The sequence below is a fragment of the Cynocephalus volans genome, chromosome 9 (genome assembly GCF_027409185.1).
Source record: "Cynocephalus volans isolate mCynVol1 chromosome 9, mCynVol1.pri, whole genome shotgun sequence".
NCBI classification, from domain to species: Eukaryota; Metazoa; Chordata; class Mammalia; order Dermoptera; family Cynocephalidae; genus Cynocephalus; species Cynocephalus volans.
This window is the reverse complement of record NC_084468.1, coordinates 106,539,819-106,560,651: the sequence shown is the minus strand read 5'-3', so window position 1 is coordinate 106,560,651 and position 20,833 is coordinate 106,539,819. Positions and strand designations below refer to the sequence as shown.

Below are 20,833 nucleotides of genomic sequence, written 5' to 3'. Positions count from 1 at the left end.
TTTAAATATATGATGATATTATTTAGGAGGCTTTCCAGAACCATATGTGTCTACGGATTAATAAATACATTGGTTGAGAGCATTGCCAAATGGTTGAGTCCGTATTTAGGTTTGAATCCAGTACTTTTGGAAGGCTTTAATTTAATTTATTTTTGTCCAGTCAGTATCTTAAAGCACTTAACTTTAGTCTTCAAAAATGGAATAGAGAGAATTTATGTTAATCAAATATACTGTTTCTTCTTTTATATCTCTTTCATTTGATTAATGGGGTAGGATATCTTTTCCTAGTTCAAAGAAGCTGTAAATAAGTATGAAATTATTTTGTTGCAGAATATGGCTCAATCCTGGAAGATGATGTGGTGGGGGATACTTCAGGGTACTACCAGAGGATGTTGGTGGTTCTCCTTCAGGTATTGGGTGGAGACTAATTATAGTTTGATTAAAAAGTCTGCAGTCGGACTGGCCTGAGTCTAGTTAAGTAAGATCACTTAAAATTCTTTTAATAGTTTCTGGTGTTTGCTGATTTTATTGCGATGATTCTCATTGTGTGTTGCCTGTGCTTATTTGTGTTTTAGGATATCTAACCTAAACTCTTAATAGCTAACTCATAGATTTGTTTTAGGTAGCAGTATATGCTTTCTTTCATAGAATTAGAAATCAGGAAGATCAGATTGATTTTGGACAGTGATGCATGATAGTGTGGAATGTGATGGTACTTCAAAGAGTTTGTGGAAAAAATATAATTAAAAGATAATACAAATCTTAACATGAACTTTTTGAAGACCCTTCGTATTGTAGGCGTGATATGATCTTAATGGTGTATTATTCACAGAGAAAAAGCTTTATGTGCATAACCATCAGGTGGATCCATTTTTCCTTTTGAATGAAAATGTTCTATCATTCAATAATTGACATCTTATCTCTTACAGGCTAATAGAGACCCTGATGCTAGAATTGATGAAGCTCAAGTTGAACAAGATGCTCAGGTGAGTGAGGCCTAGTATGTGATGAACTTTCTTATGATATAGAAATGAAAAAAATTTATGGTAATGAAAAATCACAATGTATGTTATAATAGCCTCTAGAAATAATCTTGTTTATGGGTTCTTTACAAATCATTAGACTCACAAAAGTACAGCAAAATATTTATTTTATCCTAAAGCTAAAATGAAATAAATTAAATTATATGGTAGGTTCCACATAGACATTTTTTTCCCTGTGATTATGGAATGTTCATAAAATAGAGAATTTTACAAAAAAAACAGGCTTTGCAGGTTCCGCTGCCAGGGATGCAGTGGCTCTTAGCATCAGAGGGTGCGGTGGTAAGTGGTGATTATCACGTAAGAGATCACGAGTTGTTTTAGTATTAGGAAATTTTTCTGCATTTCCTTTGACAGAATTCTAGATAGGATTGTTCTTTTGTCAGCTGCTTTTTAGTGATTCCCAAATGAAAATTTGCACTTAAATGACTTTTAAATCCCAGTATAGTCTCAGTATGGTTTATAAAGCAAGCAAATGTAGGAAATAAGTGTTAGGAAGTTTGAAACATGAGAGCTGAGAAGTGGAAATTGGTAACAAAGAAATTACTTGTGTTGCTGGAATCACCTATCTTTGCTCTGTCTTCCTGGTCACCTGCTTCAGTTAAGAGAATTTACACTTCTTGGTTGTTAGTCATACACCACTGGAAAAGCAAGATCCATATCCACTCCTCCAATGTTCGATTCTCCATAAAACAGCCAGTGGATGTGTGATCTGACTTTGCCAGTAGGAAAGAGGAGAGCATCTTACTCTTTTGGGCGGGTTGATTTCATAAAGGCTTCAAAATGCTGTCATGTCTGCCTAGCTGGAGAGAGAAAAGCAAAGGAAAGGAATGCTTACTGAGGGCTGTCTGTGAAGTATTTGACTCTTGCCTCACTGTCTCTTATAAAATGCAAGCCTATTGTGTCATGCCCCTGTTTAAAACCTTAAAACTCTCCGATGGTTCTTCTGCTGTCCTCAGGTTTAAGTCTGGTCCCCTGCTTGTGGTTTCTAAGCCCCTGTTTTCTGGGTCTTGCTTACTTATGCCTCCAGCCTCTCTCTTATGGGCCTTTTCTTTCTCCTCTTGCACCTTCCTCCCCCCATTCACCTATATCCTTCTCAAGGGTCAGTTCCCAGCTTAGGTATTTTTTGCATGGCCCTGTCTGACCTCCCCAAGTGTGTGTCAGGTGCCCCTTACAGGAAAAACTATAGCACGCCAAGCTTCCTGGCACTGTCCCTGCCCCTCATGTTGAAGCTGTCTATTTGACTGCCTTCTCAGGGGGGTTGTCAGTTCAATTGTATCCTCAGCTCCTAGAATATAGTAGGCACTCAGTAAACAACTGATGAATGAATGAGTGCCCAACTCTAAAGTAGAAGGAGAAATTTCCATTTTATAGATAAGGAAACAAGCTCATGCTCCCACTGAATAGTAGTGGAGCTGGGATTCCCAACCAGGCATGTCTGACTCTAAAGCCCCTTCTCTTTCATTAAACAACAGTCTCAGTGCTCCTCCCTCTCATTTCCTCTGTCATATAAAAGGCTTATTAAGTACAGATTGGAACACTGATCTAGCTTAACTCCGCCTTCTAAGGAGAAAGGGCTATAGCATCTCTACAAAGTTGTACTCCAGACTGTGAGGGGCTTTGTTCAGTAGTGAGATGACCTTATTGCTTTCTCAGCATTAATAGTTGACTTTGGTAGGAGACAGTGCTGATTCTCACATTCCTTCTCTCAAGAGTAGGAGTTCTGGAGGCTTTTCAACAGTCATGGTGTAGGAAGCCAACTCTGGTAGTCTCAGATGACTGCAGTGAGGCCTACATTAGCAGTCAGTGGGCAGATTTCCTAGCACAGCTGGTGATGTAATGAGAGCATCACTGCAGTGTGAGGCTCTGGAGGGGAAGACAGCACATTTTAACCTCGTTTTCATTGATTTCTGTCCTCAGGACACTCACTGGTTAGTCTCAGACTTTCATGGGCATGTGAATCTTGCCCATGAATCTATCTCAGGGATCTTGCTAAATTGCAGATTCTGATTGCAGGTCTGGGTGGGTTCTGGGATTCTGCTTTTCTGACATGCTCTCAGGTGATGCCTGTGCTATGTCCTGGGACCGCACCTTGAGTACCGAGGCTGTGTAGATGTTGCTTACCTGCCGTGCAGTGGATATGACCATTTAGAACCCTGAAAGCAAAACTTTGTATGTGTGAAAACTGCCCTATGGTGTTACTTTAAAATATTCCTTGAATGGAATCCAGGTCTTCCTTACCCTTCCAGTGACCACGGGCAACACAGAACATGTTACACTGGCCATTCGTCTTTGATTCTTTAAAATATATTATTATTAATTAATTCAACCTATTGAAAGCAATTACCCTTTCAGCATTATAAAAAGAAATAGATCCATTTATACCTTGTAGCAAGGGCAGCTGGGCAGTTATCAGTAATGAGAATTTAAGATTTCTTAATTGAGATGAAGCTGAGACAACTAAAGGGCCCTTTCATAAGCTTTGGAATTTTTTTCTCTACTGATACCTGGAACTAAGAGGATTCCTATTATTTCAGGGGTTTGATAAGCCACAGTGAGTCATTCATTTGGGAATTCAACATTTTGTAGATAATCCACTTCATGTTTCAACATTTCTAATGTGTTAAACTGATTTTACCTTTTTAAATGTATTAAACTGATTTAATGTTTTTAATATGTTAGAACTGATTTTACCTCCTTCCCTGCCAAATCCTTGTTTTATACTTTCTCTGGAGGGAGAGTTGAACTCTTAGGGGAAGGAGAGATGAATGAATGTTTGTTGAGCACCTGCTTCTGATAACCTGACACTGATCAATGCACTATGTAAGTTATATAATCTCCATTAATGACTCTATAGAAATAGTATTTCTACTCTTCAGGTGAGGATACTGAAGTTCAAAAAGAGATTAAGTAGCTTATCTGAGATCTCACAAATAAGGACAAGGGCCAAATCTTTTTTCTTTCTTTCTTTCTTTTTTTTTTTTAAACTTCAAAGCCTCTGTCCTTTTCACTGAACGAGGCGTTATCAAGTGTGCTCAGGTTGAACTGTAAAGCTGAAGGAGGGGGGCAGCATGAGGAGGTGTGAGGGTCCCTCATCCAGAACAGCTGTATGGATCTTGGGCATCCTCATTTAGAAGAAAGATTACTTAGATTGAAACAAAACAAAACCTTTAAATATCATTGTTCTATATGAAAATGTCATCATTATTATTATGTATGATTTACTTAATAAAAGTTATAGAATAGATATTGATCCCAAACATAATTCTTCTAAGAAAATTAGGAGATTATAGTAAAAAGTAGCTGACATTTCACCAGTTGTTCCCATATAACAGGCTTAACTGCTTTCCCTACTAGAGAAAATTTCTAGAAATGTAGAACAGTTGATGAGAGTTGTGTGCGTTGGCAGTGTCTGTAATGTTTTACAGGATGAGCCCTCTCCCCCTGTTAGGGGTTAATACATATGCATATCTTATATACATGTAGAATACATACCAGCAGTAGTAGCCAGCATCCTCAGGGTTTTGGTATTAGAGGTAATTTAAGTTTTCTTATTTGTGTTTTTTCTCTGTTTTACAGAATTTCTCAGTGAACATGTTGTTTTGTAATTAGATTAAAAAGTTATTTTTAAGAAAGGTCTATATCACCATCATATAGTTCTAAATTTTAGATACATGGATGACTTTTATAGGATCTGTCTTTTCAGTTTTTAAAGAGCATGCACACATGACCAGAATTAAAATTATTTTTATCATTAAAATAAATTAATTTCAAAATTGAGTGTGCAAAGTCTCATCTATTTTTTATTCTCTGGAAATATAATAAAAAATAGATCTATACCACCATAATGTACATTCTTAAACATACTGTGGACAAAACTTTCCGAACACTTTATCATCACTTCCTATCTTTATTTGATTTCCATTTGTGGGCAGAAGGCCAACTTCAAGTAGCAGCCTCAGCAAATTACATTCATCTTGGCTTAATAGGTATACTTAACTTGAAATGAATAACTAAAAGAGTAGTATAGATATTGTAAAGATTGATTCTTTTGGTTTTAATAAATTATCCAAATCTCAATAAGTAGACTCAGATTTAATGATGATGTTTGTATGTAAGCTTATTTTTTAAAGCATTTATACAAACACTAATAAGCACATATTCTTTTCCATTTCAAAAAGTATATGAGCACTCAGACTATTCAACAAGTGTTTATTAAGTGCCTGATACACACCAGGCTCTGTGGTATGCCCACAGTCTTTTTCTTTTTCTTTCTTTTTGGCAGCTGGCTGATACAGGGATTGAAACCTGGATCTTGATGTTATCAGACACCAGGCTCTAACCAGCTGAGCTAACCAGCCAGCCCTTCCCACAATCTTTTAATAATTTATTGTGATCTTTAGAAATATGAAAATGTTTCTAGCCTTGGTTAAATCTCAGTTATAAAGAGAAAAGATGGAGTTTACTTTTTATCATGTACTATTTATTGAACAGCTACAGAACAAAGAAAGAAGAAAACACAGCTTACCTCCTAGTCAAAGTCTTTCTTAGTCTGGAAATAAATGTGACAACAGTGAGATAATCAGTACTTTCCCCCGACCCATACACTATTGTTCTTGAAAGACTGGAAATTATGAGGGCCATTTTGGGAACATTTAACCCTGCACTATATGCTTGATTGCTTTGACCCATTAATCTTCTGTGGCACAGGTCAGTGGCGAGCTCCAAAGTAGATCCAAACTCACTGAGCTGAGTTTCAGAGCAGGAAACATTAGAAATGAAAAGTATAAGATGATTGAATCAGGTGAATTAATATTCAGGGAGTAAAAACCAAGTGTAATTAACAATTTGGAAATGAGATGGAGGAACCTTTACTAATTGAAGTTGAAATTTTTGCAGGCTTTGTTTCAGGCTGGTGAACTTAAATGGGGGACAGACGAAGAAAAGTTTATCACCATCTTTGGAACACGAAGTGTGTCTCATTTGAGAAGGGGTAAGTGAAAAAAAATCTATATGGGATAGATCCTTTGGTAAATTTTGAATGTACATAGCCAGTATGCCAGCATCCCTGCTGCATAGCAGTCACTTACTGAATGAATCAGTTTTTGTATTTTTTCCTTTTTGTGACCTGGAGAAACCTAATTCTCTTTGCCGCTATTGTAGCTTTTACCAAACTAGAGATCCTTAGTTTGTCCTTCATGTCAGAGGGTGGTGAGGAAAGTCAGGCCTCTAGATTGTTACTCTCATAGTCACAAATTGCTGAGTAGTGGAGTATTTCCTCTTGGACATTGGTACCCAAGACCTTCACTCGGTATATTCATCAGTACTTGTGTTATCAGTTGGGAATGAGCACAGTGGCAAGTGACAGAAAACCCTAATAGCAGCCTTTAAAATTGGGCTTTATTTCTGTAGGTAGGACTCAATGCTTGATTTGGAAGAACTTGGGATCTTTCTGATTTTCCAGGTCCACTGTCCTTAGTGTTTTGGTTTTCTTTCTGATGTTCATTACCTCATCATCACAGATGGCTGCCATAGCTCCAAACATAACTGTTTTCACAGCAGGAAGAAAAGAAGGGGGTAAACTGGTTATATCTGTCTATCACTTATATAAGGAAAGAAAGATTTCTCTGAATTCCCTTCAGCAGCTTTACCTGTAGGTCTCATTGGTTATAACTAGTATGGGGGGCTGGGAAATCAGTGAGCAAAGAATGCTTATAATCCATTACTTCAGGCTTGGCACACCAAGGCTCTGAACACAAAGTTTTATCAGCAAAAAAGAACCTGGAGTAGCTCAGTAGGACAACACCTGATCAGAGTAAATATCTTCTTTCTGAAAAGAGTGATCCATATGTGTTTAAGAAGTCATTTTCATTTTTTCTAGTGTTTGACAAGTACATGACTATATCAGGATTTCAAATTGAGGAAACCATTGACCGGGAGACTTCTGGCAATTTGGAGCAGCTACTCCTTGCTGTTGGTAGGTAATTTTACAATGTGTGTAATATTTATGATAATAAAAGCTAAAGTATTTTATTCAATTGAGACTATATCTGAAAATAACCCTTTTTTTATGTAAAGAGCTTGACCTGATATTTTGGTGAAACAAAATCCTAATTTTTTTTTTTTAAAAAGATGACCGTTAAGGGGATCTTAACCCTTGACTTGGTGTTGTCAGCACCACGCTCTCCCAAGTGAGCTAACCGGCCATCCCTGTATGGGATCCGAACCCGTGGCCTTGGTGTCATCAGCACCACACCCTCCTGAGTGAGCCACAGGCTAGCGCCACCCCCCCCCCCCCTTTTTCCTCTAGATTTCAATTCAAAAGTTTGAGTTGGAACTACATGATTATCTGGTTAGTTCATCTAATCCTATGAAAATAATAAAAATTGTATAAAAATCTGAAGCTGCATGAAAAATATTACTATTTCATTATGAACCTGAAATGTTGTGTACAGTATCTCACAGACTTATAAACATTATTTCTGATATCTGCAAAATTTTAGAAATTTTTGAATGCCACCCTCATAGCTTTGAGGCAGACTGAGAAATTATCATCTGGTTTAGAAAAAGAGTATCTTTGATGTAATGGAAGATTGTGATGATGGTTGTTTTTAGATTAAATATCTTGGAGTTTTATTTTACCTAAATACTCAGAATATCTGGAAAAATTGGAGAACTGAGTTTATGCAGTTGATTGTAGTATTATATACACTCTTGAGATCCAGGGAGAATATAGTTTGTGAGTTCCCGGTTGTCCTAGTTTTCATGTGTGTCTGGAGAGAGCCTGTGTCTTCTCTTTGTTGCAGATATTTGGCGTTGAGCTCAACCTTTTGTGCTCTCTATCTTCGGGAGGATAAGCTAAAGATGTGCATGAACCAGCACTAAAAGTAACCTTTCATTTGAGTACACAGTTAATTAACTTTTACTAGAAAACTTTTAGACAGCTCCTTCATAATTGGAATACATATAAAAATTGTGACATTTTTACTTACTGGTGTTGTTTTTCTTAAACATTGGAAATGGGAGAATTCAAAAAAACTCACAGTTCAAGGATTGTTATCTTGCTATATTAAGGAATTTTCATATGATAGGTTTTCTGAAGCTAAGCAGACTGAAGTCTGAGCAGCCTTAACCTATATTAGACATGTACATGCACAGAGAAGACATACTTTTCTGATACCAGTTTATCTGAGTGTTTGTAATGAAACGGTAAGCCTCAGGCTACTCTATGTGAATCATGGTTATTAAATAGTATGGAGAGTGTACAGGAAGATAGTCCAAGATTTTTCAAAGATTAGATAAAGTAGTAATCTTGTATTATTTGCTTGAATGTCTCAGAATGAAAACTTCCATGATGTTTGTATAGTTTATTGGCGAAGAAGGTTGTGGCATGATAACAACCCAGGGTGCCAAAACTACTGCTTCCAAAAAGTGCTCATATAATAAAGGGGCATAGAAAAACTTGGACCCTTTTCTGCATGCCTTTCTATTCAGAACTCAGAACTCTAAAGAAAGCCCAAGTCACTAAGAAAATACTTGGTGAGTGAGGAAATCAGATCAGCTTGCAAATAAGCAGCTCTTTAGCCTATGTTGTAAAAGTAGAGCTGTAAGCAAGAGGCAACACTTGAGTTTTAATTACTTAATCCTTTTCATATCAGAATAGTATCTGACCGTTGTATTACTTATTTCCTTAGTGAAATCTATTCGAAGTATACCTGCCTACCTTGCAGAGACCCTCTACTATGCTATGAAGGTAAGGGGGTACCTTGACTCTTCTATCTAATACATTTATTTTTCTAATATCTTTCTCTATCTCCTATTATGTTTTAGATGATAGTCCTTGGGAATTTTTCTCTTCTTAAAATATGTAGCCCCGTTTTACTAAATTGTTTTACTTTATTGATGGACCCCAGCTCAGGGGTATTTAATGCTGTATTTGAAGTTTTTAAATAATATGCCTCTCTTTCTTTTTTAAAGGGAGCTGGGACAGATGATCATACACTCATCAGAGTCATGGTGTCCAGGAGTGAGATTGATTTGTTTAACATTAGGAAGGAGTTCAGGAAGAATTTTGCCACCTCTCTTTATTCCATGATTAAGGTAGTAGAATCATTCTTTAAATTATGTTTAGAAATCTGAAGCAGACCAATATATAGCATGGATGGGAAAACCCAATTCTTGTGTTAAATTTAAAATTTTAGTGGTTTGATTAGAGCTATGAGTTTTAAAGCTTGGCATAATGTTTCCTGAAGTAGGGATGATGACTCCCAAGTGAAAGTTTGGATATTGGTGCGGCTGAGGTTCTTGGCAAACTTTAGAAGCATTATGTAGTAGTGGTGACAGATGACTCAACAAATCCAATCCTTTGCCCATGAAAAGAATGTGTTCTTTCTTTTCCAGCTGTCACTATTTGTTCCTCCTTTCCTTCCTATCAGTGTTTCCTTTCTTTATTGTCAGTTATCACCTTTTCTCTGGTTTTGGTTCATAGTTCTGGAAAGAACCAACCTAGGTATAACTATCATTTTCATTCTTTTAAAATCAAGGCTCTCTACAGCCTGTAATTAAATTTGGCTTAGGTTTTTTTGACCTTTTCTTTTTAGAATAAAGGTTAATGTGGGCCATGTGCAAGGCAGGATGTCAGTTGAGCAAAAGCTTTTAATGTTGTGTGTGGGTGGTGTGGCTGGGCTGAAGAGCACTATTGAGTCTACCCATGCTCTTGTAGCTCGAGACAGTACTTTATCATGCCACGACATCCAGGCAGCCCCAGTAGTGCCCCCTCTAGCCGGATATATACTATGTGACAGAAACTAGAAATTATATTTTAATGTAATTGTAAAATTTTCCCTGTTCTTTATGTTACTGGAGGGAAGAGCATACTTCACTGTCTTTGAGAAAACTGTGCCTTTAAGGGTAAAATTAGAAAGTTAAACATAAGTTACATTGGTAAGAAACTCCCTGTATAACATTCCTAATGTGAAAGTCACACATAGAAAGATTACCCACTTGGGAGACAAGTCATAGGAATAAAATTTGTTGCCAGATATTTCTTAGTTTTTAAAAAATTTTCTGTGTCTTCTGTGAGTCATGGAAGTTAATGGAGTCCATCTGGGTTTCAGAGTGATACATCTGGGGACTATAAGAAAGCCCTCTTGCTGCTCTGTGGAGGAGATGACGATTAATGGCCGTCTGGAGAGAGACCCCTGCTCCGTGCCTGCCACAGCTGCCACTACCTTCCTTCAGCACATCTAGCAGCACTTTTTATATGCCAGTGCTCGACACATTGCCTTATTCATATGAGCATGCTAGTGACCAAACGTATGTGTCATAGAAGAAAATAGCGGTGCTTCTTTCTGATCTTCCTCTCTGACTGTTGTAGCACTGAAGTATACTTATGTTACTAAGTCTATGGCTGAGTCATTTATATTTTCCTTTAAGAGGTCAGATTGCTTGTAGCCTTTTTAAAAAACTTCATTTATATTAAACGGATAACCATATTACCTTAATAGAACCTTAGCCTTGAATTTTTGAACTCCTGGAAGTGTTGTTAAGTTTTCTCCTGAATTAAACCTGCAAAATTACAATGGTTGTATTCAAACGAATAATGAGAAATAAACATTTCCTTCCCCCTGAATTTATGTGTTTAAAAAGTTTATTTATTTAACAATGACATCCTTTTTCAAGCCAGTCAGTTGACAGTGATGTTATTACTGGGTAATAAGAAATTCAGTACCACAAACTGTGAATTTCCTTGTAGTATGGAATGAGGGAGAGGTTGAAGGGGTCTCTGATATTTGCAGCATGTTTATTTGGGCATCAGTTAAGGCAGTGCATGTGATGCTAGCTTCTTAGTAGAAAAACTAATTTTAAAACTTAACCTAAAAATTCACAATACAGTCATCCCTCGGTATTCATGGAGGTCAACTGTACTCTGAATTTTTAGGTTACCTCCCATGTACCAAAATCTGCTGATGATCAAGTCCCTGATAAAGAATGGTGTAGTATTTGCATATAACCTACGCATATCCTCCCATGTACTTTAAATCATCTCTAGATTACTTATAATACCAAATTCAATGTAAATACTATATAAATAGGTGTATTGTTTCAGGAATGATGACGAGAAGTGTGTACATGTTCAATACAGACAGTTTTTTCTCCTAAATATTATTGATCAGCAGTTAGTTGAATCCATAGATACAGAACCTGTGGATAGAAAGGGCTGACTGTTCTACCTTTTTCTTTTCTATTATTAACTTGTTTTTCATATTTAGCATCTGCCACCTTCTTTTAGATTAAAAAGCAGGCAAAATTTTTTAGAAGGGAACAGTTTCTTTATCTTTTAATATTTACCTTTTGGTTTTTTGCTTTCAAACTACTCTTCAGTTAGTGTCATTTTTTCTTTTGTACTTACACCCTTACAGATGAATTTTTATAAAGGAAAGTGATTGCCATTAATAAAAAGACATTTTTAATAAAATGGGCTACTATCCTTTTGGAAATTTTTAAATAGTGATAATGTTCTCTTCATAACCTTCAGTGCTCATCACAATAACCAGGGGCACCTTAAAAATTGTGTGTGTGTATATATGATGTTAGATTTTTTTTCCCAAAAGTTCCAGGGCTCCACTGGCAATTTTGATGCAGAGCCAAGTTGAGAATTGGTTACCTGTACTTATCACATAAAAGAAGATGTATTTCAAAGAGTTCTGTTTTGTTTTTCTTTTTAATAGTTCACTGGCTTTAAATATAAGCATTGGATTATTTGTCATGCTTCAAAAGAAATGAACTAATGAGCTTTATCATTTGCTATATTTAACCAGTTTGAGACCCTTTGCCCAGCTCTTCCTGCAGTGTGATATCAGGTAAGTTTTTTCAGAACTAAACAAGCTTATTCTAAATTTCATGCAAAAAAAAGTCTTGTTAGTAAAACTTCTAGACAGCAGTGAGGGAGCACAATTGTTACATTAGAATAGACTAGAAAAACTGAGTAGATTAAAACTGGAGTACTGAATAGATAGACAAAAGATGGACAAAATAGCAAGTCTAGATATAGAATCAAATACATTTGGAAATTTACTATATGATAAAGATACACAATCTTTATTTAATTTATCATTAAATTATCAAAATTTAATGTGTAAAGAAGTTTTAAATAAATGGTGTAAAGACAATTAGGCAGCTATCTAGAAAAAGATAAGTTAGATCCATACCTTACGTGATGTATCAGTTAAATTTCAGAATGGGTCAAAGACTTTAAAATTAAATTATAAACAGAAAGGAACATGGGATTTTTTATAGCTGTGCCCACTATGTTCTCTGGGAAGCAGATGCTGAGATGGAGTTAGGAAGGCAGAAGGTTTATTGAACAGAAAGGCAGGAAACAGGATTGGCAGGGGTGTCATCAAACTGTATTCCTGAACGCATCTGTCACTGCCGGTGTAAAGGGGAGCTCTGGGGCAGAGATTTCACAGGAGAGGAGCACTGTGTTAGATGGGAGCGCCATGGCCCTTGTGCCACAACCTTGCTCGGTTATTGGCTTGGTGTCTCCTGGGGCAGAGCTTGGCTCACCTCAAATGCTGAGGCAGATGCTGAATGTAACAGCTAGAGGCTGTCAGCAGCCCACTTTCCTCAAAAAGCTGTTGATAATGGCTTTGGGAAATTGTCACTGTTATACCTCAGTGGTGCCAGTGTGAATTGTTCCATTCTCTTTAGAGGGTGTTTGGCATTATAGACCACACTTACAAATACGAGGGGATTTTCAAAAGTTCATGGAAAAATGGAATTAAAAGATACATATAAACTGTATTTCTCAACATAAACTTCATCAAGTTCAAGATACTCTTGTAAGTGATGATACCAGCCCTTTAGTCCATACCTAAAGAACAGGGTCCTGGGCATGTAACCATGTGAATGTAGTCTCTTTTACATTAAGTGAAGAAAAATGGGTGCCTTTTAAAGATTTTTTTTTAAGATTAGGAAGCAAAAAGAAGTCAGAAGGAGCCGAATCAGGACTGTAAGGTGGATGCCTAATGATTCTCTATTGCACTTGTTTGATGAGAGGACTGAGCAGGAGCATTGTGGTGGTGGAGAAGGACTCTCTGGTGAAGCTTTCCCAGGTGTTTTTCTGCTAAAGCTTTGGCTATCTTTCTCAAAACACTCTCATCATAAGCAGATGTTATTGTTCTTTGCTCTCCAGAAAGTCAACAAGCAAAATGCCTTAAGCATCCCAAAGAACTATTGCCAGGACCTTTGCTCTTGACCAGTTCACTTTTGCTTTGACTGGACCATTTTCACCTCTTGGTAGCCATGGCTTTGATTGTGCTTTGTCTTTAGGATCATACTGGTAAAGCCATGTTTTATCTCCTGTTAAAATTCTTCAAAGAAATGCTTCAGGGCCTTTTTAAAAAAATTAATTTATTTGTTAATATTATTATCCTTTACACTCTAAGATGCCGTTGCAGGGGAGCTGGGAGGGAGGGAGAGGGAAGGAAACAGGGTGGGAGAAGGAGAAAGGAGGGGGACACAGCCAAGGCCTGTGGCATTCCCCTAACTCCTGCATGGGAGACCAGGGGGCCTCCAGTGGTTGCTGGGCTGGATGCAGATGTTGGGGCAGAGGGCATGGCTGAAGCCTGAGGCCCCCCACCACCCCGGACTGGGAGTCTGGGATGCTCTGGTGACAGCCTGGTGGTAGTTGCTGGGCTCAATGTGGTCATCGGGGGTATGGCTGAGGCCCATGGTCCTCCCCGCTCCCTGGCTTGGGAGCCCAGGGGGCTTCTGGTCCTTCTAGGTTTTATAGGTGTTTGGTGGTGTTAGACCTTTACTAGTTAATATCCAACTTTTGTTTGTGGGTATTTTTTTTCTTTCAGTTCTGTGTTGGACTATTCGCTGTTCCCACCACTTAAACTCTACACTGGAACTAATTTGTTGTCCTTCTAAAACGGGGGAACTTCCTGTGGGGAACAGCACTTGAGCCCTGTAGGTGAGCTAAATTGCTGCTTTGCTGCTGATTCTCTGGGGAAGGCTTTTTGTGCAGCTCAGGTTTTAATGGTTGACCTTGTATTTCTGGGTCTTGTATTTTAATGGTTGACCTTGTATTTCTGTGAGGTCCAGTACCACTTAGATTGTGTGGAAACTCTGGTCTGGGCCTGAGACTTTTCAGCAAACTGCACCCCATGCAGATCTGTATTCCTGACCTGTCTCCAGTGAGTGGTCCTGCGCTGATTGGAGGGCAGATCAGCTGTCCATGCTGTGCCCCAGTGTTCCCCTGGTGGCCTGTCTCCCCCACCTCCTGCACTCCAAACACTTCCCATGGAATAGGACATGTGCCGGTCCCTTGCAATGACTCACCGGCCTCTGAGTAGCTACTTTTTTCAGTTGTTTGGCTCCTTGCTCCTATGTGAGTCTGTGGGAACCCTGTTAGTGGTCTTGCTGGCCTGGGGGCCACCAAGACCCTCTTCTCCCCTACCACCTCCAAGCAGCTTCATATGAAGGGCACAGCTGTGGCTTCTTCCAGCTTTTGCTCTGTGTGCTCACCAGCTCCAGCCTTAAAATGGCTGGGACTCAAAATAGGGGGAGCGATCCTTTCTCTCATTGTGGATTCTCCTGCCTTCCTTCATGAACTCCATAGGTCTCTCTTCCTCTTCCCCTGAGCTCTAGCGGCCTCACCTTGGCTGTTGTTGCTTTTTAATAGTTATAAATTGGTTGATTTGTGGGAGATAGTGATGCTGGGGACCGTCTATTCTGCCATCTTGACTGGGAGTCCTGCTTCAGGGTCTTGTTCTCACTTGTTTAAAATTTCCACTGGAAGCTCTGCTCTTGTCTGCAGCTGATCTGGGTGCAACAGTTTTGGTACCCATCAAGCAGAAAGTTGCTGAACTTTAATTTTTCCATCAGAATTATATAAGGTGAATCAATTGAGATGTCTGTGCTGTTGACTACTGTTTCTGCTGTTAATTGTTGGTCCTCTTCAATTAGGGCATTAACGAGATTGCTTAGATTACTTTTTTCATTGCAAATTGATGTGGATGGTCTGCCACTGTTGGTTTCACCTTGAACATTGTCTTGTCCCTTCTTTTTTTTTTTTTTTGCTGCTGGCCAGTAAGGGGATCCAAACCCTTGACCTTGGTGCTTGTCCCTTCTTAAAACGAGTCATCCATTTGCTGATTTTTGTTTGAGTGTTTGTGTTTTTGTTTTCTGGTTTTGGTGACTGGCCAGTACAGGGATCAAACCCTGGCCCTTGGTATTATCAGCACCATGCTCTAATGCTGATTTCCCTGGGGCATTGCCCCATAAACTTTTCACAAAGCATCATGCATAAAGAATGATTTCGCCATTGTTTCACCCACGTTTCATCATAAATTTGATGTTTGTTCTTGCTTCAATTTTAGGAGAATTCATGTTGCTCTGATATGGGCTCTTTTCACAGCAATGTCTTATCTTTATTAGTGCATCAAACTAGATCCTATTCAGAAATGTTATAGCAAGTTAGTATGAGTTTATTTTGGTGCAAAAAATTTTGAAATCCATGCATAGTTTTTTCATAATACACATTTTCCATGAACTTTTTGGAGACCTCTCATACATATACTCTTTGATTCAACAGATTTAATATCTAGGAATTGTCTTAGAGATACTTATCATATATGTGAAATAACATAGGTATAAGGCTATACAGAGAAGCATTGCTTCTAATAACAAAATATTGAAACCACCTAAAAGTCTATCAGTAGGGAGCTGAGTAACAATGGGACATTTGTGCAATGGATACAACACAGCTAAACACAATCAGAAGGCTCCATATGTATTGATGTGGGGAAATATTGACAAACTGAGGAATGTTGAGGAATATTATTATATAATGGTCATAATGGCTATGATTTGTGTGAAAAGAAAAGAAAAATAAGGATTTATGTATTCATTTGCTATGCAAGAGTAGAATACTTCTGAAGGATACATAAGAAACTGGTAATAATGATTTGTGTGGGGGAAGAAAACTGGGTGGATGATGAATAATAAGGAAAAGAAGCATATATTTCACTGTATACCTTTTTAGTCTTTTGATTATTGAATCGGGTAAATACTATATATTATCTTTTAAAACACAACATACACACACACAGTACCTTAAATTAAGTAAATAAAATCTTTGATAATTTATAATGGAAAAACATGAAAACAACATAATGGATGTTTCTAAAACACATCCAGTATAATGTGTGAGAGCGTGATGGTTATAGTTCAGCTCAACCTCTGGATTTGGGACTGTTCAGTTTTGCAAAGCTCAGGTGTTGTTAATTCAGGGAAATACTGAAGTTAACAAACGGCCAGTTCAGTTTCAAGTTAAGTCCAATTTCAAGTTACGTTCTTTTTATTATTTTATTTTATTTTGAGTTAGGTATATTGAGGTTGAGTTTGCATACAGTAAAACCCATCCTTTTCAGGTCCTTTGAATCTTGACAGATACACACAATTGTGCAACCATCACCAAAATTGAGATATAGAATATTTCCTTTATCCCCTCCCACCCCCCAAAAGTTTTCTCAAACCCTTTTTTAGTCAATCCTTTCTGCCCACTCCTAAATCCAGGCAACTACTATTCTGGTTTCTGTTCCCATAATTTTTTTCTTTTCCAGAATGTCATAAAAATGAAATTATACAGTACGTAGCTGTTTGAGCCTGGATTTTTTCATGTAACATAATGCATTTGAGATACAACCATTATATAACTTGCTTTGATATTTTATTCTTCTTTCATTGTAGGGCTATAACAAAGTATGTTTATCTGTTCATCAGTTGATGGACGTTAGGGTTGTTTCCAGCTTTGGGTGATTATGAATAAAGTCACTGTAAATATTCATGTGCAGTTTTTATATGGACATATGTTTTTATTTCTCTTGGGTAAATAAGAGCGGGATTGCTGGGTTGTATGGCAAGTTTTTGTATAAGTTTATAGGAAACTGCCAAACTCTTTCCCAAAATGATGGAACCACTTTGATTTATATAGCAGTGTGTGTGTGTGTGTGTGTGTGTGTGTGTGTGTGTGTGTATAAACATATATCTATCTATATCTATATCTATATATATCTATATCTATATCTATATCATCTATCTATCTATCTATCTATCTATCTATCTATCTATCTATCTATCTATCTATCTATACTTTTTTATATATAAATATCTTCTATATACCAAGGGTCTTGCATGCGCCTGCATGGTGGGTGCTCTAAAGAATCTCCTGACAAGGCTGAGCAGTCTGGTTTTTGCCCAGTGGGTGGTGCTGTTGGCATAATCTTACTTCCATCACCTTCAAACTACACTTCTTTTTACACAAAGTTTTTAAAAATTTTTTTATTTTTCAGCATCACTATAAAATAAATCTTTGTCACCCCAACACTCAGACAAAAGGTGAATCTAAATTTTAATCTTTTACATGGTTACTCATTTGTTACTTGGTGGTTTAGGACATCCAGTTTTGTTTTCCAAAGCACTTCTTTGTCCTTTCCTCCAGGTACTCCGAAGTCTGATTCCCGTTTCCCAACCTGTTCTCAGCCCTTCAGCAGCACGGAGCACACCTGCCTTCATTGCATCGCCTTTGGATATTTTCTGTAGATGATGTGCATTTCTCTCCATTTTGTCGCCTGACAAGGATTAGATATCCAGCTACTGGCGTGCATAAGGAAAAAGATCCCCTTCTGCAGAATCCATTTGCCTGCTAGGCTTTGATATTTGAAATGAAGGAATGTTTTGAAAATTTAAATTCACTTATTTCTCCCATTATCTTCTCATACACAAACTCCTCTCATATTTTCTGCAGACAAGTATGCCTTCTCAAATTTCCCATTTTTGGTAGTGTCTCTCAAATCTTTCTATTCATTCAGACTGAAAACTTTGGGAGTACTTTATATCATCTCTTTCTTTGTTCTTCATTTTAAATTAATAGTCAAGTCTAGACAATTCTCCTTTTATTATGTCTGTTACATCTGCCCCCTCCTTTCCATTCCTGATACTACCCTATTTCTGGAACCAAATACTGCTTTTGGGTTAGATAAATGACTTCTTTTCATTGAGGAAAAATTTCCTTATTTTTGTCAGAGCAATAAGCACACATGTTTAAAACGTCAGACAGTGTGGAAATCTCATCAGGAGAAGTACTTACCCTCTTGTGTCCCCACCTCCACTGGGGTGGGGGTGGGGTCAAACACATTTAACATTTTTATCATTTTCCTTTTTTAGTTTTTCCACATAGTTCCACCCATATTTCTAAAAAAAAATGCTTCCACTGTGATGTCCTCATTCATTCATTCAAGTCTTTCTATTGGATTCCTGCTCTGATAGATGGTGCTTAAGCTCATTCGCCCCATTCACCTTTAGTCTTCTCTTCTAACAACTCTTCTTGGTTCCTCTCATGATTACCTATGCAACTTTAAAGCATATATTTACTTTTTTTTTCTTTGTTCCAACAACTATGGAAAAAAATCTCTAGACTCCACACTTTAAAAGGTTAGGGTACTAAAGACTCTTCCCTTCGTCTCTTTCAACTCATGTCAGTTAACAGTAATTTTGCTTCTAAATTGTTACAGTTGATTCTATTTATGTTCCCTGATCCTGATGAAGTCTTATGTGCTTTGTCAGTATATTGACTCTACAAGTGATAGATTAAAAGAGTTTAGATTATTGGCTGTTATCTAACCCAGCTCTGTTCTATGATTTCATTCTCTTTCTTGTGTACCTCCCACCTTCATGACATCCTTTGTTGTTTCTGACGTGTTTGCAGTATCCAAGCATTGTGGGGTGTCTGTGGTGCCGTCCTCATATTGTTCTTCCTGAGATTTCTTTCCTTGAAACTCCATCCAACTCCATCCTTTGATTTCTTTCTAGGCCTGCAGCACAGCCATCACAGTGGGGGCCTCTAAATGCCAGCATGCAGAGGGTGGCTTGGCTCTGGGGGTGGCCCCACCGAAAGTAACTGACCTAGTTATGCTCAGACAGGTCATTCAATCTTTTTTAAAAAGCCTGCTTTTCCTTCCTCCCTCCCCCCCCTCTCTGGTTGGGGGTTGGGGTAGACTATTGGTGGGAGGGAGGGATGCTCTGGGCTTCAGGGTGTTGCGTATATATGTGCATTATTTCATATACAGATTTTCTATTAATTCTTCTCTTTTAGGCCCTGTGTGTTATTCTCACCTCCATGCTACTTGATATCTGTGAGTCCCAAGCTTTTCTGAGGTGCTATAGGAAGGACTGTTTTTCTCTTCATCTACAGCCTCTTTTCTGTGTATTTTTGGTTAGGGCTTTGTCAGTTATCATTTCTCCTTCACCTCTCTGTTTCCCAGAAATTTGATGACATCTCTCTTGTGCTTATGGCTTCCCTCCAGTTCTCTTTGATGTGAATCTCTTACTGCCTTTCTTCTCATTTCAGTGGAGTCCAGGGTTCATAATTGCTCAGGCTGCCGTCCTGAGCTGGATGTTCTGAAGTGACTAAGTGCCCATGCTGTATGGCCTCCGCTGCTGCTCTGCTTAATTTCCCATGCTTTTGTCTTCCCTTTGCACAACCAGTGCACCTCCTGTCCTGAAGACTCAGTCTTATTCCTGTTTCAGGCCAATTAGGTTGACATAAGGAAGGTAGTGCCTCCCTCACTGAGGGTGATCAATAGTTGTCTTCCTGGGCTGTGGGCTGGGCCCTAGTGCTTCTAGGTCCCAAATTAATCCTCAAACTATAGCTTCTCTTGCCTCTTATGCCCCACACTCCCAGGACTTAACTTCTGCTTTGCTCCAGTTTCTATTAACTTTGTCTCTGTCAGCCTCTTCTCTTGCCCAGTCTTGTGGCAGTCTCGTTGGCAGTCTTGTGGGTTGGCCACAGTGTAGCACGTCTCCAAGATGATCACAGCCAGCATGACCAGAGCACCTTCTTACATTCTTTGTTACTGTGTGCCATCTGCCTTGTTGGGACATCACTGTCTTCTCCTTAAAATCTAGGTGTAAACTGCTGCCTGCATCTCCCCTATGGCAGCCACCTCTTTAGGACACTTTCTTGTCCTCCTGGTTGACCTTTCTGCTGTTAGCTCAGTCTGTGACCAAACTGTGCTCTGATCTCGCACATTTTCTTTTATTGGGCCCCAGTTTCTTCCCCCTCCTTGCTTACTTCAGCTGCTACAAGGAATACAGAAATATTTTGTACTCTCATCTGTTGATTTATCATGCTTTGCTATGGACTGAATGTTTGTGTCCCCCCAAATTTGTATGTTAAAATCCTAACCTCCAAGGTGATGGTATTAGGAAGTGGGACCTTGTGGGAGGTGGAGCACTCTTGACCGGCATTGGTGCCCCTGTAGAATAGCCCCAGGGAGCTTGCATGCCACTTTCACCATGTGAGGACAGGGCTAGAAGGTGCCATCTGTGAACCAGGAAACAGGTCCTCACCAGATACCATATCTCTTGGCACCTCGATCTTGGGCATCCCAGCATCCAGCACTGTGAGAAATAAATATCTGTTGTCTATCGGCTACTTGGTTTGTGGTATTTTGTTGTAGCAGTCCAAATGGTACAAGACACCCTCTAATTCTACACATCTTATAATCCATGCATTGGGGCAGTGTCACCTCTGAGAGGGAGAAAACTGGTTCTTGGGAACTGAAAAAAACATTACTCTTTTTATGTGTAAAACACAGATATACACACACAGGTCATAAACAGACACAGTTTATCTGTGGTATTAAAACTTCCCTGGGAGTGGCAGTTAGGGAAAAATGTCTATGAAGGTTCTGGGGTGAGGTCAATAATGAAAAAAAGGCTGA

The 20,833-nt window shown here is 38.4% G+C and overlaps 1 protein-coding gene across 1 annotated transcript in view; it reads left to right on the top strand.

Annotated features, from left to right (window-relative positions):
- Positions 1 to 10,671, top strand: part of ANXA5 (annexin A5) — a 37,550-nt gene extending 26,879 nt beyond the window's left edge. The window contains exons 7-13 of the mRNA XM_063108227.1: positions 331 to 410; positions 930 to 986; positions 5,940 to 6,033; positions 6,922 to 7,017; positions 8,735 to 8,793; positions 9,018 to 9,140; positions 10,157 to 10,671. Coding sequence (XP_062964297.1) covers positions 331 to 410; positions 930 to 986; positions 5,940 to 6,033; positions 6,922 to 7,017; positions 8,735 to 8,793; positions 9,018 to 9,140; positions 10,157 to 10,219 — 572 coding nt within the window. The 3' untranslated portion in view covers positions 10,220 to 10,671. The remainder of the gene's footprint in view (positions 1 to 330; positions 411 to 929; positions 987 to 5,939; positions 6,034 to 6,921; positions 7,018 to 8,734; positions 8,794 to 9,017; positions 9,141 to 10,156) is intronic.
- Positions 10,672 to 20,833: the final 10,162 nt, after the last annotated feature.